The 18395-nt window shown below is 46.6% G+C and overlaps 1 protein-coding gene across 2 annotated transcripts in view; it reads left to right on the forward strand.

Annotated features, from left to right (window-relative positions):
* The first annotated feature begins 408 nt into the window (after positions 1–408).
* The window catches only part of LOC109286242 (membrane cofactor protein-like), a 62351-nt gene continuing 44364 nt past the window's right edge, over positions 409–18395 (forward strand). Inside the window, exons 1-9 of one of the 2 annotated variants that reach the window (XM_059717702.1) lie at positions 409–550; positions 4510–4701; positions 6496–6595; positions 8039–8124; positions 12451–12660; positions 14686–14865; positions 15532–15759; positions 16084–16113; positions 16778–16838. In XM_059717702.1, coding sequence (XP_059573685.1) covers positions 463–550; positions 4510–4701; positions 6496–6595; positions 8039–8124; positions 12451–12660; positions 14686–14865; positions 15532–15759; positions 16084–16113; positions 16778–16838 — 1175 coding nt within the window. In that variant the 5' untranslated portion in view covers positions 409–462. The remainder of the gene's footprint in view (positions 551–4509; positions 4702–6495; positions 6596–8038; positions 8125–12450; positions 12661–14685; positions 14866–15531; positions 15760–16083; positions 16114–16777; positions 16839–18395) is intronic. The other variant, XM_059717701.1, reaches the window with a different exon arrangement.

The following is an 18395-nucleotide window of genomic DNA, read 5'->3' on the forward strand; positions in this document are numbered from 1 at the left end:
CGGCCACAGGACGCACGCTTCCTGACCCCTCGGTGCCCTGCCCCGCAGCTTTGCTCACGAGGACTGTGTGACTCGCCTAATGCGGGAAGGGAACTGGTGCTAAAGTTAGCTGCAAACTAGTAAATGGGGAAAGGAAGTGCTGCCTGCCAGCCGCCTAAGTGAAGACAGACCTTCCCAGGGGAAAACATGAAGGGGGCAGAGTAGAAAGGTCGAAGCAGGGCCACAGGACCATCTTTCTCAACGCCAATGATGTTTGCAATAAAAAATCATGAAAGCACATGGGCTGCGTCCGGTGCAACAGCACTGCACGGGGCTCGCCTCCCCGCCCGCGAAGCGAGGGCCGGGAACGCGCCCTCCCGGCCGCCGTACTCCTCGCCCCGCCCCGCCCCCTGAGGCGGCCCCGCCCCTGCGCCAGGGAAGGTGACGGCCGGCGGCTGGGTGGAGAGGGAAGCCGCCGCCGCCATGACACGTCGCGGCCGCCTCGCCCCGCGGCTGGGCCTCGCGCTGCTGCCCGCCCTGCTGTTGCCGCTGCTGCCGGGCTCCGCGCGCGGTGAGTGCGGGACGGGGGAGACTCGCCCGGGTCACGGCGGCTCCCGGGAGCGTCGGGCCCTGCCCCGCGCCATGAACGTGACGGGCCGCGGCTGCCGCGTGCGCCCCTAGAAGTGTCACGGCCCGGCGGGCAGGCGTGCGGCCGAGACCCGTTTTGCTCGTGTGACACGGGCGGGGCGCGTGGGGCGGCTCGCTAGTGAATCGCGCCATGAATGTAACGTGCACCAGGGCGACGAGACGGCTCCTTGCCCGCTGGGCGTGCGTACACCACGCGCCGGGGGACCAGCGCTAGAGTTGGCACACCGCTTCCAAGCACTGTGTAGCAGCCTGGCTCTTTGAATCCCTGGATTTCATAGCTGGGCCCCTTCCCCTGTGCGGGTGAGACCTGCCTGGGAGCCGGCTCTGGAGCTTTGTCAAGCGCTGGACGTTTGGCACACCCCCCCGCCCCCAGCTACGCATTACGTGACGCCCAGGCCAGTTGCACAGTTGGCTCCGGCCACACGTGCCAAGAGACGATTGACTCACGAACATAACTGCAGCTTTGAAAAGAGCCACGCCTGTGTGAAGGTAGTCGTTGAAAACAGATAACGGATCCCAGGCGGGTTTCTGTCATTGATTTGAACGTGCAGCTGAGCCCAGTGACTCACTTGTGTCGCGTGGTAGTGACTTGGCCCATGCGGTCTGTCTAAACGCGTGGTGCGGCTCAGCAGGGACCTGTGTGGCGTTTATGAGGTGGAGCAAGAGTAAGAAATAGCCCTTTGCCCTGCGGGGTGCTCCACCGGCAGCTCTGACCCAGCCTGTTGCGTGGCCCTGCTGTGCCTTCGTATGAAAGCGGCACGGAAACCAGCTTTAGAGTTGGTACGCTGTTCTCGAGCACTATCTAGCAGGTTGGTTCTTTTAATAACATACCAAATGTCTTGATTTTCGACACGGTAGGGGTGGCAATACTCTCATGACACGATAATGAAAAGGCTTCCTAGGTATTTCATAATGTCTATGAAGTATCTGGAGCCTTTTTATTTTATTTTTTTAATCGTGCCATCCCTACCATGTCAAAAATCAAGACGTTTGGTGTGTTAATCATGAGATGCCCCTTTTTAACCCCCCGGCTTCTCGCACGTGTGCCCTGAGCAGCCCCGCTACCCGCTGCAGCCCCGGGCTCGGTGCCGACCTCTCCACGGCTGGGCCCCGCCCGGGCTTCCGGGGACTTTGTGGCTGGTTCTGGCCCAGTTGAGCGCGAGGCACGCCAAAAGAAAAAAATCCCAAGGTTTGAGTTATATCCTGAGATCAGGAGCCTGTGATTTGTAAGTAAAATTCACTTGGCATTACTGTGATAATTACTTTGCATGTGTGGCCAGTTTAAGTATGTTGCGTGACTCGCCAGTGAAGTGCGTGGTGTCTGTAACGTGTAGCACATCGTGCCACAGCACCGACCAGCATCGATAACCTCGGAGGTGCTGACTGAAGGAAGGCTGTTTGTCTCCGAGCCCGTCCAGCTCTCTGCTTCCTTTCCTGGGCAGTGGGGAAACCAGTCCCTTGCTGTCCTTTTAACCCAGCGATGCTCCAGCTCCCTGGGGGGCCTTAAACGAGTTTGTGTCAGGGTGCCACGCAACGTTGGCACTGTTCGGTGCGTGGGCACGGTTCACAAGGGAAACCTAGGGATTTCCCATAGGAATCTGGAGCATCAAAAGCTTTCTGCCTGTCGTCGTCTTCCTGAGTTCTTTGCTGCACACAAACTGCTCTGTTGTTCTGTGGTCAAAAAACAAGGGAAAACTAAGAGCAGGCGTTTCCAGGGGGAGCCTCCAGGCTGCCCAGGGATGCCGCGAGTCTAAGGAGGGTACGTTGAGCCTAAAGAAGGTTGAGAAGCTCTGCTTTAAACCATCGCTAAACCAGCTAACTGTCGTCTTAACGCACTGGTAATGAACAAGGAGAAATATCAAGGAACAAGTGTGCTGTTTGTTCGAAATTGCCTCATCTGAGTTGGTATCTTTTTAGATTCTTGTGGGCGGGGGGGAGTCTGTCTATTCCTGTTGCCCCATGAACCTCCTTGCTTCTCAAAAGCCAGCTCTTTTTCATTGTAAAGCTTTGTTCTATATTAATGGCAGCATTACTTAACTACAGATTCATTCATTGCAAATTTCTGCCTGTGTCCATTTCAGTGAGACTTGTTTGCTGGCCTCAGTCCTGCTCATACCACTCCTAACAAGAGGGCCCCTAAGCTGATTCAATCAGCTACTAGATAAAAACATCAAAAAGCCTCACTGAAGCAGGTGAGCTATGCAGACACTGGGCAAGCTGGGTCAAAGTGACACAATTGCTCTTCTGGTCGCACACTCCTCATTGCAAGAGTGTGCAAAGCTGGAAGTAAAGGGCTGTTTTTACATGTCTATGCTGCCCAAAACTATTTTTGTAGTAGTTTTAGGACACTAGCTTTCCATTTTTCTTAGGATCACATTATGCAAGTTAGGGGTACTTGAACCATGGCAAGAGGCAGGTCACCAGAGTTTGAATTGTCCATTGGGGGCCTGCCAGTCACTCAGTGATGGGCATTTTTGGTGCCTGGTCCGCCTTGGTGAAAGGGCACGTTCCAGATCATTGTGCCTGGTCTTGTTCCTTCTCTAAGTTTGTTCAGAGGGTGTGTGTAAGGGAGGTCGAATATTTTCCTTGGAAGATGTTATAAGTCTCAACCCCTTTGGTTTTTTGATCGTTCTGTCCAGAGAAAAGACCTAGTTACTGTGAATTAATCCGCTGTTCCTTTCCCTATAGAATAATTGCTGTAATACTCCATCTCCTGGCAAATTGCTTTCGGTTGTGGAACGCTGCTTTTATACAGTTGGGTTTGTATGAGTAGATGGGTCAGTGAATTTCATAAGGGAGCACTGTCAAAAGGGAAGACGTGGAACTGCTGGAACAGAAAGGAACAGCTCAAGGAAAAAGAAGGGGAGAGGAAAAAACAGAAGTCATGGGCTAACCTTTAAATAGATGGGTTTTCTTTATACCTTTTGTGTTGAGCAGAAGCTTCTTGTTTCTCATGGAAAAAAATAGCAACCAGCAGTTAGATGCATAATTGAATTATGGGGGCAGTTATTGCTAAAAATTGTGTGTCATAGGGTGTTGTTATTGCTAAAAATTGTTTTATTGCTAAAAATTGTTATTGCTAAAAATTGTGTGCCTCAGGGCTGGGGCTCCTCCAGCTTCTTCCCAGCAGCTCTTCTCAGGACAGACAGCAATGCCACTGGGACAGGAGCTATGGGGTGGGGCTACAGCCACTGCAAAATTCACCATAGCCCCTCCCTCCCTACACTGCTGGCGGCCCCGCCTGGTCTGAGCACGGTGGCCAGGAGGAGGCTGGAGTATCTCCGCCCCATGCGCTCAACAGCAGCCTGTCCTCGCCCCATGCACAGATCCAGGGGGCACATGCCCCCATGCCTTCTCCAGGGGTGCATGCAGCAGCAAGAGCTACCACCCCTGGATGAGCTGCAGCTCCGTTTCATGTCCCACCCCTGCCCCTTCTCTAGCCCCAGCCACACTCCCTCTATCACTGTCGGGGCCATGATCTGCTCCCACCCGTGCCCCTTTGCTGCTGCCCCAGCTCCCCCCCAACAAACTTACCATCTGGACACTGCTCTCCAAACTCCCGAGCTGCACCCCGGCCGTGTGCATGGCAGGTGCATGCAGCATTTATTGGTGACATTATTGGCTACGCCAGCCAAAAAATGCTGATTGCCGGTCTGATATGCAACCAAGATGTCCAACTTCTATTGTCCAGCATTCCTTTGGCTGTTTTCCCTAGTGCCCCTTTGTGTGCTTTGTTTAAGGCTTCGGGCCATGGTAAGCATGTTAGATGGCCAGATCCCACTGAAGCTCTGAGGACCTTTTAACAACTCCAGCCTCCATACCAGTCAAGATGTCATTTGTTTCCTTGCTTCCCGCTAAAGTTACTGTTCTTTTCTTTGATAGGTGATTGCGGCCCCCCTGACAGGTTACCCTATGCAGAGCTAGCGGATGCGTTTAAAGATCAGACCACCTTCCCTGTTAACAGCTCTGTGCAATACGTTTGTCGCCCAGGATACAGAAGAGACCCTTCCCTGGAAGCCGCTCGAATTTGTCGTGCAGGTTCATTATGGTCACGACCTGAAAAATTTTGTATAGGTAAGTTCCTCTTCCCCTCGCTCTGTTGTATCGGAGAGAATGAGTCAAGTAGTTGCTTTTAGAGTGGATTGAGCATTTTGTAAGAGTTTAACTTGGGAATAAAAAGGGATGCTGATTTGTCCCTTTTCCACCAGAGTTGTGCACATGTGAGCTGTTTCTGTTTTCTGTCTGTCTTTAACAATCATCCTAAAAACACACTTGATGTTTTCCATCAAGTATAAACTGGACACATGTGAAATGAGGATCTCGCTGAAGTCAGTGGTAAGCTTATTGTCTAAATAACGCAAGAGTATCACTTGGTAAATAGTGAGATTCCGGGAGTTAAATGAGAGATGCAAAGAGAGACAGTGCCTTGGTGATATATCTGTCTGCTATAATGGAAATGTTGGTTTGTTTCTCTTGCATTCCCTTGCTGTGCAGACTGAGGGGTACTACACTTTCTGGAGGGGGAATATTTTGACTGGAGTATAACTCAGTAGCTAACATATCCTTCCCGAAGGTAAAAATGCTCCATGTATAGTTACTGCATTATGGGGTAGAGCAGGATAATAAAACACAAAGCATTGAATTTGTGAAGCTGCTCAAGCACCCCAGTGTGGTGGTAATGGACTTGGAAAAAGAAAATGAACGTCAGAATTCAGTGCTGGTCTTGCAGCAGTGTGTCGACGTTGATCAGGATGCAGGAGTGAAGCAGGGAGTGGATGTGGTCCTAAGTAAGTTCAGGTAGTTACATAATTGATGAGACTGGAGACCCTAAGTTTGAGAACCGTTTACTTTCTTATGCCTGGGTTTTTCTGAACACTAAACCTTGCACGTTTGCCCAGGTTGCTGTGTTTTATAAGGGTCAGGATAAGCTTAGTGATCCATGTTTGAGATCCTCCCCTCCCCTTGCCTCTTTCCAAAATGTAGAAGTATTGTCCCAGTATCTTTTTGTGTGTGTGCCCGGATAGCAGGCTGTTCTGGTAATATGCCACATGATCTTAGCTGCCCAGGTACTGCACTAACCCTTTTGTGGGGAAAAGCAGTCTAGACCACTACCGCTTGGGTGAACAACAAACGCACAGTATAACCAGTTGGTATGACAGCAGGATACCTGGAATGTAGCTGAACAGGTGGTATCCTCATGGACCCGAGTGGCTCAGTCTAGGGGATTTGCTGTGCATTTAACCTGAGCAACACCCAACCAGCATCTGTTTTGCATTGGATGCTGGGAAGACACCTGGGGGGAAAGTAGGCACTTGGTCTGTTTCAGTCCACAGGGCTTACAGCTTAGAAATCTGAAATCCATGAAGTGTGAATGCTGCATTTTGCAAAAGAATACATGAGAAGTGTGAATGCTTGTGTCAAGGAATATTTGCAGGAGGAGAGGAAGACTTGGGGTGCTGGAGAGTAGAAGAGGGAGTGTGGGGACAAGTAGTTGTTGGGGTTCAATTTTGGGGCATCAGGGTGCCGAGATGGGGTGTTTGGGAGTCTGAGTAGGTGGGTTTGTGTTGGGAGCTATTTGTCAGCCCAAGAGGTCCGCCACCATGTGTGCCAGGTCTGTGGAGACCTGAGCCTCACTTCCTTTTTCTTTCCTCCACGCAAGCTGGAGATCAGGTCCTTTCTGTCCCTGCAAGATGCAGTTTAATGGAGTCTGCTCCACTGGGGAGGGGTCTGACCCCCCAACTCCTACCCCAGGGGGAGTTGGGATGTGGGGATTCCTACAAGAAACTGAGATTCAGATCTTGGAAAACTAGAAAGTATGAAGTGACAGTACCTTATGGACACTTAATTCCCATCTTTGTTCCCTTTCAGCGAAGCTCTGTGGTCATCCAGGAGACTTGCCAGATGGTTCTGTTCGTATAGAGACTGATCTTAGTTTTGGTTCAACAGTGACATTTTCTTGTAATGAAGGGTAAGGATTCCAATGAATGCTTTTCCTACTTTCTCTCTCATACTACTGTGTTTGTTTTAGCTAGCATTAAATTAATACTTAAGCTTTTATTAGAATGTTTTATACTTAGGAATTGCTGAAGGCTGTTTGTGTTTTGTTGAGAAGTCTGAAGTTATACTTGTTTTGTATGTCCGATTGGAAAAGGTTGAGTCTAGTGGCTTTGTTTTTTTGTGCTCTTTATGGCCTAATTCGTAGGTTCATAGACTATAGAGTCGGAAGGGACCCAGTGGATCATCGTGTCCAACCCCCCGCCCCAGGCAGGAAAGAGGACCGCGGTCAGATGACCCCAGCCAGGTGGTTGTCAAGCCTCCTCTTGAAGACCTCCAAGTTAGGTGACAGCACCACCTCTCTTGGAAGCCACCCTTATGGTAAAAAGTAAATTCCAGACTGGCCACCCTTATTGTAAAAAAATTCTTCCTAATGTCTAACCTAAATCTACTCTCCACTAGTTTGCGCCCGTTATTCCTAGTTACTCCCTGGGGCGCTCTGGAAAACAGCGCCTCTCCAATTTCCTGCTGTCCTCCCCTGATAAATTTATAGGCGGTCACAAGGTCACCCCTCAGCTGTCTTTTGTATAGGCTGAAGAGATCCAGATCTCTCAGCCTCTCTTCGTAGGGTCTTTCACAGAGACCACTAATCATGCAGGTGGCCCCCCTCTGAACCCTTTCCAGATCCTCTTTGTCCCTCTTGAAGTGTGGCACCCAAAACTGGACACAGTATTCCAGTTGCGACCTGACTAGTGCTGCATAGAGGGGGAGCATCACCTCCCTTGATCTGTTGGTTATGCATCTTATATTTACATTTTTCAGTTACAGCAGCCTTTTTCAATTTACCCAAAGTAGTCTTTGTTCAGGCATTATTTTTTTTTAATTTTAATTTATTTAGTTTTTTGGGTTTTTTTTAAATTCCAAGAGCTACTTTTAAAAATCATCTTTGTTCCTACCAAGCAACGTTTTGTGGAATGAAATGTATGGAATACAATCTTAATAGCTTTTTTGGTTTCTCTAGATGAGTGTTTCTCAGCCTTTTTACACTCAAGAACCCCCTGGACTGACTCAAGGCACCCCTTGGAAAATGCTAGCTCTTAGCTTTTGCTCTTTTTTTGCCTAAAATAAAATAGATCAGTTTTTCTTTTGCAAAGAACTCAGAAACACCACACCTATGGATTTTTGTTGGAAGTCTCTGGGTTTATCTTGTAAATCGTGTTTGCGTGCCTGACTATGCTAATGTTGTGTGGCGCCCTGTGGGTGGCACTCATAAAAAGGATCTCAAGAGAATTGCAGCTTAAAACTTGCTGCTGCTGCATTTTGTTGGTGGAACAGAAGTATATCTATGTGTATCAGATGCTGAGTGGGAGCTTCCAGTAACTTATTTGAAAGGGTTTCCTTTTTTTCTCCTACTTAGGTACAGATTAATTGGAAGATCATCAGTTCAGTGTGTGATTGATAGCACTGGTGTTCGCTGGAGTAACAGACTTCCAGAGTGTACACGTAAGTGAACTACATCATAGATTTCTAGGGTCGGAAGGGACCTATTGGATCATTGAGTCCAACCCTCTGCTCTGGGCAGGAACGAGCGCTGGGGTCAAGTAACCCCGGCCAGGTGCTTGTTTAGTCTCCTTTTGAATACCTCCAAGGTAGGCGAAAGCACCACCTCCCTTGGAAGCCCATTCCATATTTTGACAACCATCACCATAAAGAATTTTTTCCCGATGTCCAATCTAAATCTACTCTCCTTCAGTTTATGGCCATTGTTTCTAGTAACCCCAACAGGTGTCCTGGTAAACAGAGTATCCCCTATTCCCTGCTGACATCCCCTCTCCCCCCGATGAGTTTGTAGACAGTCACAAGATCACCTCTTAGCCTTCTGTCATGGAGGCTGAAGAGATTCAGGTCCCTCAAACTGTCTTCATAGGATTTTACCTGCAGGCCCTCAGCTGTACAAGTAGCCCTCCTCTGAACCCTTTTCAGGTTACCCACATCCTGCTTGAAGTGTGGCGCCCAAAACTGGATGCAGTACTCCAGCTGCAGCCTCACCAGTGTCGCATAGAGGGGACATATCACCTCCCTAGACCTGCTCGTGATGCACCTACTAAGGCAAGAAAGCGTGCAGTTGGCCTTACTTATTACCTCGTCATATTGGCGACTCGTGTTCATTTTTGCATCGACTGTGACTCCGAGATCCCTTTCTACTGATGTGCTACTTAGAATGGTTCTTCCTAGTCTGTAGGTGTGTTGGTGATTCTTTCTGCTCAGGTGCAGCACTTTTGTACTTATCTTTGTTAAATTGCATCCTATTCAGATCTGCCCACTTCCCCGGTCTGACTTAATCTGCCTGAATTCGCTCCCTACCCTCTAGTGTGTTTACTATACCCCATAGTTTGGTGTTGTCTGTGAATTTGGACAGAGTGCTTTCTAGACCCTCATCTAGAGGTGGTGGTTGACGGAAGTCAATTGTCATGGTGTCCTGTGACCAGTGGGGTCCCTCAAGGCTCTGTGCTAGGGCCTGTATTGTTCAACATCTTCATTAATGAGGTGGATATTGGAGTCAGAAACGGACTGGCCAAGTTCACCAATGATACCAAACTTTGGGGTAAAGCATCCACACCTGAGGACAGGAGGGCGATCCAGGCTGACCTTAACAGGCTCAGGAAATGGGCGGATGAGATCCTGATGGTGTTTAACACCAAAAAAGCAAGGTTCTCCACCTTGGGAAGAAAAACCTGCAGCATCCTCATAGGCTTGTCAGTGCTACACTGGCTAGGATGAACATGTGCCTTCAGTGTGATGCTGCAGCTAGTAAAGCAAGCAAAACGCTGGCTTGCACCCATAGACTCTACAATCTATGAATCTGTGCTTCTCAAACAAATCCCAGGGTGTCATTCTCCCCTTGTACTCGGCCTTGGTGAGGCCGCAGCTGGAGTACTGCATCCAGTTTTGAGCTCCACAATTCAAAAAGGATGTGGAGAAGCTTGAGAGAGTCCAGAGAAGAGCCACGCGCATGATCAGAGGTCAGGAAAACAGACCTTACGATGACAGGCTGAGAGCTATGGGGCTCTTCAGCCTGGAAAAGCGCAGGCTCAGGGGTGATCTGATGGCCACCTATAAGTTTATCGGGGTGTTTACCGGGATCTGGGGGAATGATTGTTCACCAGAGTCGTCGTCGTTGTCCCCCCCCCCCCCCCCAAAGGGATGACAAAGTCGAACAGTTATAAACTCCTGCAAAACCGTTTCAGGCTGGACATAAGGAAACATGTCTTTACTGTCCGAGTCCCCAAGGTTTGGAACAGCTTACCATCGGAGGTGGTTCAAGCACCTACTCTGAACGCCTTCAAGAAAAAATTGGATGTTTATCTTGCTGGGATCCTGTGACCCCAGCTGACATCCTGCCTCTGGGGCAGGAGGCTGGACTCGATCTTCTGAGGTCCCTTCCAGCCCTAATGTCTGTAAATCTGTAAAATCCAAGTCACTGACGAAGGTATTGAACAGTACTGGTCCAAGGACAGAGCCTTGGGGGCAGAGGTGACCTGAGCAGACTGCGGGGCCTGGGGCAGCTTGGCCCTTGCGGGGCCCCACCCCACTTCGATCCAACAGGCCCCAGACCCAAAGAAGCTGCCACCTCCAGCAGTGGGTGGAGGGGGAGGGGGCGGAGGTAGTGAGCAGCTGGACATGGAGCCGGTGCTCTGCCCAGCTTCACACCTCCGTTCCTCTGCTGGGCTCTTTTGGGCCCCCCAAAGGGCAGGGCCTGGGGCAGTTGCCCTGATTTGACCCCACCCGAGGGATGTCCTTGTTTGGGGGACACTACTGCCCACATCTCTCCAGGTAGAAACCATCCACTACCACTCTCTGGGTGCATCCCATAAGCCAATTTTCCATCCACCTGACTGAAAAAATCCAGGTCACAGCCATTTAGTTTGCTTGTAAGAATTGGGTGCGACACCGTCAAAAGCCTTTTTAAAATCCAAGTAAATAACATCTACGTCGACTCCTACATCTAAGCACTTTGTGACCTGATCATAAAAAGATACCAGGTTATTTGGGCAGGATCTGCCTGGTGTAAACCCATGCTGGTTGCCCCTTAATGTTGTATTACATGCTGCCCCCCCACAAATGTGATCCTTAATGATTTTTTCTAGGGTCTTGCCAAGAATAGAGGTGAGGCTAACCGGCCTGTAATTACCCAGGTCCTCCTTCCTCCCCTTGTTGAAAATAGGGACCACATTGGCCCTTTGCCAGTCTTGTGGGACCTATCCTGCGCGCCACGAGCATTCAAACAGTTACCCCAGTGGTTACGCTATGACACCGGCCAGTTCCTTTAGTACCCTTGAGTGGAGATCATCTGTTTATACATTTTAAGAGCAAGTTCTCATTATGCTCTTCTATGCCAGAGGTAAATTGTAAATTAAAGGAAACGGGTAACTATAGAAAGTAAAGTAGCTTCTTAACTATTTTTTACAAGCTTTTGGATGCATATGTGAAAGAAGGACTGGAGCAAGGCTGCCGAATTATGGTAGCTAATGTATATGGGCTAAATTGAAACTTTTATTGAAGGTTTTACCTTTGCAAAAATTTACCTTTTGAATGATCCATCACAGTGATTAACTCCTGATTTAATGGATCACTGGAAGTTGTGATTGGCCTCATCTAATTTAAAGTGTCAGATTTAATCAGAAAGCAAAGTCACATTAATACAGTAACTTTTGTTTGGCAGCATTTTCCATTGAGCATATGTTGCAGATTTTTAGTCCTATAAAGTGATAAGATACAACCTTGGCATCATTGCCTGAATTTTTCATACAGAAATCTTTTATCCCCTAAGACTGTGAGATTCTCTATAGAATTTGTTTGTATCGCCAGTAGATTCTCATTTCATAACTAGTTTCATTTGCAAATAATGTTAACATGACTCTGAAGCTTTTTTTGTTTTGTTTTTTATGTTTTGGCTGTTGATGTGTTAGGGAGCTAAAGTTAACCTTGTGAGGGAATATTACAGTGGTATTTTAGGAAAACATTTATTCCGTCCTTTAAGGGTATAAGTACTTCACATTCTCAGAGATTACTTTATCTATTTTGCTTTTTTATGGAAAATGTCATCACAGAAATGTTAATACAATACCGTTTGCTTTCAGTTCTGTAATGAAAAAGAAAGGGTGTGTTGGTGTTCACATTTCCTGTTCACATTTCCACATTTCCTGTTGTTGACCGTAACACCATTACGTTTATCATCTGATTATAGTAGAAAAATCTGCATTATGAAAAGCTGATGCCCTTTCAGGTTTTTCTATTAACAGCTCATGAATGGGTTACACATGTGTGCAGTGAAGTTAAATTTTTCTAAGCTAGTAACTGCTGATACAGATTCAGTGTTTTGAGTTTTCTTTAAGTTTTGTTGCCAGCGAGAGCTGCTCTTCAGCCACATTTTTTTACCTATCTGGCATCTCCTTTCTTTATCATGCCATTACTGTAAGAAGCATACATTTACATTTTTTCTCTATTCTTTTGGATATTTTTAGTGGTGTCCTAGCTTTTTCTTCCTTTTCTTTTTTTTCCCTAAACTAAGACAACGTATCAAAGGTGTCAGTTGATCTAGGGGAGTTGATATGTGTAACAGGTATTCTTAAAATGATATCATTTCATATATAGCTGATATCTTGGCAGTTCAGTCACCTTAAAAAATATTGCAGGAAAAATTGTTAAATCTGTTGTAATTGTTTGAACTTGCCTGAATGCCTGCACTGTTGCTTATAGATGTACCTTGTAAATTTTGCTGTGGCTTCTTACACAACAGTTTTTCTTCTTTATTTTAATATTTTGCAGGAATTCCATGTTTACCACCTCCAGACATAGAAAACGGGAAGCACTCTGGTGAACAGGAAGATTATACCTACGGGGCATCGGTAACTTACAAGTGCAATGATGTGCCGAGAGGTTCGGTCCCTTTCTCACTTATTGGGGAGGCAACTATTCACTGTAGTTCTGATGCAGAAGAAAATGGAGTTTGGAGTGCACCCGCTCCTCGATGCAAAGGTGGTTCATTTTATTTTTTATGTTGTTTATTCTTTGTATTAAACATCCTAGCATGAGAAGCTTTTGAGTATAGTGATAAAGAGGGATCCTGGTTTTCCCTGGTAAACACCCCCCCGCCCCACAAATTCTCTGATATAACCCCCCAAATGTGTTATTAAAATGAAAGCCCCCACAGCCTCCCTGGCCCTGCTGGTGCCCCTCGCCCCCTACCCACAGCACCTGCTCCCCCCGCCCTGCCGGAGGGGCCTCCCAGCTTCCAGGGCTATGGGGCCTGGGACCCGGGTCCGCAGCCTCCTGCCCCTGACAGGTGGCGGCAGCTGCCGCAGCAGAGAAGAATCCAGCTCCACCCTCCAGGGTAGCGTGGAGCTCGCAGCAGGAAGCAGCTTTCTTGTGCAGCACTGCTGTTCTTTGCAGTGTCGGGTCACACCTGCTGAGCTGTGGAAGCCCTGGGGGAGGGCAGCAGGGGGGCAGCCTGAGCCCTCAGTGGCCAGCCCGACGCACAGCTCTGGGAGGCACAGGTCCCCCCTCCCCTCCCCCTGGGGAGCACATGCAGCAGTGTGATGACATATGAAACATAACCAAACAATTATAAGTTGCTTAGGATTCCTTCTCTTTTCCTGCCATGTGGTTTTGCTGGACCAGCCAAAAAGAATCTGGTCCTCGGTCAGGGTGAATGGACACCTGTCCAATATACTGAAGAGCAGTTGCTCATCCCCACTGAAATGAGTTGAACTGCATGAGACAGACCTTCTGAAGGAGAAGGAATCAGTTTGTCTGCCTGACTTCATCCCGAGAGAGCAAACTAACTACCGCAGTGTGAAGTGCACGGAAATGGGCTAAAACAGGGCTGCATGCTGTTTACCCCCCTCCCCACTGGCATGCTACGGGTAATCCTATCCCCCCGCAAGCTGCACCCTGGCATACCTGAGCGTTGGTTCTCGTGGCCTGTACTTACCAGCCCTCTCCAGGGGCCTGAGGAGAAAGGAGGACCCTGGAGACCCTGACAGCTGCAGGCAGAGCAGTGTTTGGGGGAAGGGGGTTGCAAATGAACCCCTTGTTGGCTCAGGTCTCTGTGGGCTGGAAATTGAACAGCCCTGGGTTAAAAGAATGGTGGAGCAGGAGGACCAAAAGACTGGGATACAGCTGGATTTAAGAGAAAAAAAGCTGGAAACAAAAGAAGTGAGAATAGCCTAAGGTTTGGATCTTGCATAGTGTGATGGGAGGGAGGAAGGAAGGGATGAGTACAGGGCAACAAAGACAATAAATACAGGAATAAATAGGCTATAAAAAAGTGCACTAGGCATGAGCAGGGAGAACTGACAGAAGGTGGACATTGCCATTTGGATACAAGGAAGTAAGTATTACATTTCTCTTCTGGAACAAAATTACATGCTGTTGGCTATGTGGAATGTTTTCCTGTGCTGATGGGTACGCCCAAGGAAGCTCTTATTTCAGTCATATTTCCTAAGTACTGTATTTTCTCACATGGACATGTTTTTCCAAATTTGGCTGCGGGAAATGGGAATGGGTATTATAAGCAAGGAAATATGGCAATAGTAGGTGCTGTCTACTTGGGGAAAGCACAAGCAACTCTGCAAGCACTCAATGGGGCTCCCTACCTGCTGCCTGTGGACACTTGCTCTTTCCCCGTAGCCGGGGGGGCAGGAAGGAAGGGCTCGTGCTGCAGAAGCTGCTGCTCAGTTACAGCCACTTACCAGTATTTTCAAGGAAACATCCTTTTTCTTTCATTCTGCCTTTCAAAAATGAGGCATTTCTTATTTGGTGCCACTTTTTATGTGAGAGAATATGGTTGCCTGTAGTGTTTTGATCTTCATCAAAATACACTTTCTGAAGGCTCATTTAAAACCTCTGTTGCTTTCCTTGTCTAAGTCCTAGGAAATGTGTTGGAGGAGTAAATTTTAAATTAGGTTCACTGAAAACAAAAACCTGTTCATGGTGTCTGTAAAATAAAGGTGCTGTCTACAAATGTTTCAGAGCTTCCTGTTCTTTAATACTTTCTTTCAGTGGTCAAGTGTGCAGAGCCAGCAGTTCCAAATGGGAGAAGAGAAACTGCATATTCACCTAACTATATTTATAGAAGCAGAGTTATTATGAAATGCCTTCCTGGCTACGTCATGATTGGAAGCGATGCGATTGAATGCCAAGAGGATAATACCTGGCATCCTGAATTGCCAGTTTGTCAAAGTAAGTATGAACAGAAATTGAATTTCTCATCGGTGGTGCAGTGAATCCTGCACAGATTGTTTGAATCACAAAATCGATCCCTTGTGTCACTGAAACCAGCAACTAGATGACCTGAGGAATGAAATGGTTGACTGGCGAATCTATATGACTGTTAGAGCTGAACTGTGACACTGATGTGAACTGTACTTTTTTGGGGAGGATATATTTTTGGCCAGTTGAAAAGTGCCTTTCTGTGTCAACCCTTTTGGGTTTGGAGATGGAATTTTGCAGGTTGTGTACTGTAAGGCGACATAGGCATGTTAAACCTGCACAATGTCAATGAAAATATAACTGTTTATCAAATATCAAAATAGTGTTGAGAGAGTACTCCTGGTGTATTTATAAAAGTGCCTATAAAGTACCTTGAAGTATAAGTTAAAGGCCAGTGATCCTCTCAGTGGACAAATGCCATTGCAAAGTCACTAAGTAAATGGAGATGATAATAGTTTGGCATTTAGTGTCAGTTGATGCCCTACCTGTTTTGGGAGGTTGCCCATGGCATGCATAGTTGTCCGTTTCTGGGGTTGTTTTGTACAAGCTTGCAAGTGTAAGTTCAGGGAAGATTACTTGTGTTTTCTTTCTGTGTTAGGCTGAAAAAGAAGCGTCTCTTTCTGTTTCCACTTCCAGCCACTGTCTCAGTTAGCTCAGCCTCAACTCCTACTGCAACTGTCCTGGTCATTGCTCATGGAAGAATAATTGATGGACCAAAGCCGCCATATGCTGTTGGAGATAGCATTACAATTGAATGTGATGCAGGCTACACGCTACATGGGGAAGCTAAGATTCAGTATGTTGGTGGAAATCAGTGGAAGCCGGGAATTCCATCGTGTCACTTAAAGGAGGGGTTAAGTACAGGTAAGTAAAAACAAGCAACTGTCAACGCACACAAACACAAATGACTCCCTTTTGTGTGGTCCTGTAATACTGTCTGTGGGTCAGAGATTGGGTGGGGTGGGAGGATGCATTCCCAGTTCTGAAAAATCATTCATGCAAGTTTCCTAAGGCATTTTTTTAAAGGATTTTCACGTGTCTTAAATGATTTTCTCTTAAATCCACAAAAAGCATTTAGTTTGTAGGTTATAAAGTCAAAATAAATATATGTTTCCCCTAGCCTGTGTAATTAATTGGTATGCATGCCATTTTTATGATGATTAATTCACTTGCCTTTTTTTATTTTAGGTGTAATCGTCACCCTCTGTATTGTTTTTGGTAAGTAATTTTATTTAAACTGAATAGGAGATGCACCAAAGCCTGTTTTTCTTCTTACCTGTTTATGGAGAATAGCTACTTTTCACTTGATTGTGTGTGATTGTAAGGGTGAACTGGCAATTTTGCCAGTTGAAATGCCTTTCAAATGCATGTGTATCGGGAAAGTGCGCGTGCATTCCTGAAAAAGAAAAGAAAACCGCTTGGTTTTGCTTAGCAACGTAGCAGTCTCGATATGGTGTCTGCTTTTTGCAGGGGAAGGAGGGGGAATCAATAGGTGAGAGAACTTAAATTCCAAGGCAGGTTTTCACTTTTCCACAGTGTGTTGCTGCATTCTACAAACAACTAGAATGATGTGGGTTCTGAAATAAAAGATGATCTCATGGACTGACATCTCTTCCTTGCTCAGTTTACCCAACATCCTCAGACCACAGGGTGCATGATTTTAGTGTCATGGAGACACTTCTGAGCAAGGAAAAGATTTGTTAAAGCAGGTTTTAGTAGACATTCAGCTGTGAGGAAGAGCTGCGTGAGTCTGTGATTAAACAGGTACAGGCCTTCTCAGGAAAGTCTCAAGGGTCCCTCCCAAAGGGCTACAGTCTGGAAATGGTCTGTTCTGTAAGTTAGTGGCGAGCCTGACATCGGACTGTCTTGGTTTTTCTTCAAGGTGCCATCGCGGCGTCAGTAGCAGGATATTGCGTCTATAAGAAATTGCATTCACGGAAAAGGTGAGTAAACCGTGATCACCTCTTACTGTCTTTGCTTTGGTATGAACGAGTGCTCCAGTATATTGAGCTTTACCAGCTTCTGTTTTTAAACACCCAAACACATCAGAAGAGTTCTAGTTTTGTACCTGCTGTCTATGTAAAGTTTCAGAACGTATTCAGTCCTTCGTTGCTGGCTTCTGATCGTTACCCCACTGTTAGCTAATTTATACGGGTTTACTGCAATGCAAAGTGTTAAGTGCATTTAAGCTGGATTTGTGTGAAAATCACTGCTATTCTTGCATGCAAATAGTCAAATTATACTGGAGAGCGAGCTACCCTTTTGTCTCTGCATTGGCTTCGGCTCAGTCCTGAGGGGTATAGTGTTAATATGCTGTACTGATTCTGCTGTGAAAGGTGTTCAGTGCACAGTCCTATCAGTCTGGCTTCTTTCAAAACCACAACATTTGCGAGTCTTTTATGATTTGCTTCATTATTTTCCCTCCTGGCTTTTCCCAAAGGGTATATTGGAAAACATCTGATTCTGCTTTTTTCTGAGGGGCGGGCGGTGGTAATATATACTTGGGTAAAGCTTAAGTCTTACGCAGGTGGTTTTCTGTCTTTTATGCATTTTGCAGTTTTGTTCAGCCTGGGGCTTAAAAGCTTTCCCTTTCAAGTCAGTGTACCACTTGGAAAGGTTCACAGCTACTTAGTAGGATGTTTCTAATTGAGTCTAGAGATGAGTTTTGCTGCTGCCGAAGGGGTTACTGGCCCTTGTCACGTGTGTGAGTAAGAATCCATTTCTCCAGTCCACTGTCTTAGATGTGACAGCTACATTGCTAACTTCTTCTTAATTATAACTTGTAATTCTCAGCATGCAGCTCCAAGAATGCCTCCTAGTCAGTGGTTTAGAGCAGTAACACATACTTGACCGTTTCGGGGGGGAAAAAAAGAGACACTTTTTCTATCTTTCGGTTCTCACGGCTTTTTTCTGGCAACATAATTAAGAAGTGCAAGTCAAATGTTGTTTCTTGAACAACAGTCTGCTGTACTCTTTGGAACGCATGAAAACGATTGCTAGTCAGTTGGGGGAACCCCTAAAATGTCAGTCCTCAGGTGCTAACCTGAACCACGCCTGACTACACAGCGAAAAAGGAAATTTTCTCAGTTCCGTTATCACAAATTGTGATTCTTCATCTGTGCGGCGTTCATGTGCCTGTAACAATCTTTCAAAGTGAGGAAGTGGCTCATTTAAGGTTTTTAGCTGATCAGAGTTGAGAGCAGAGTTTATTTTATGCCGTTTTGCAATCTCTAATACTATTATGACACAGTTTATTCAATAACTGAATGAATCCACGCTGCCTAATGTGCTTCTAGTATTCAAGTGCTTGCTAATTAATCAGTTACCAAACTATTAAACAGAATAGCATGAACCTATTTACTGCTGGTGCACTTCAGAAAGAGCTACGGTTTAAATGTTTATTATATCTGAAATAACAGGAACGTAACTCATTTTGCACTACTTCCTTTTTGTAATAGCAAAATTAGGGCACTTTTTTTCCAAGTCATTCATGTACATAT

The sequence above is a fragment of the Alligator mississippiensis genome, chromosome 14 (assembly GCF_030867095.1).
Source record: "Alligator mississippiensis isolate rAllMis1 chromosome 14, rAllMis1, whole genome shotgun sequence".
Taxonomy (NCBI): Eukaryota; Metazoa; Chordata; order Crocodylia; family Alligatoridae; genus Alligator; species Alligator mississippiensis.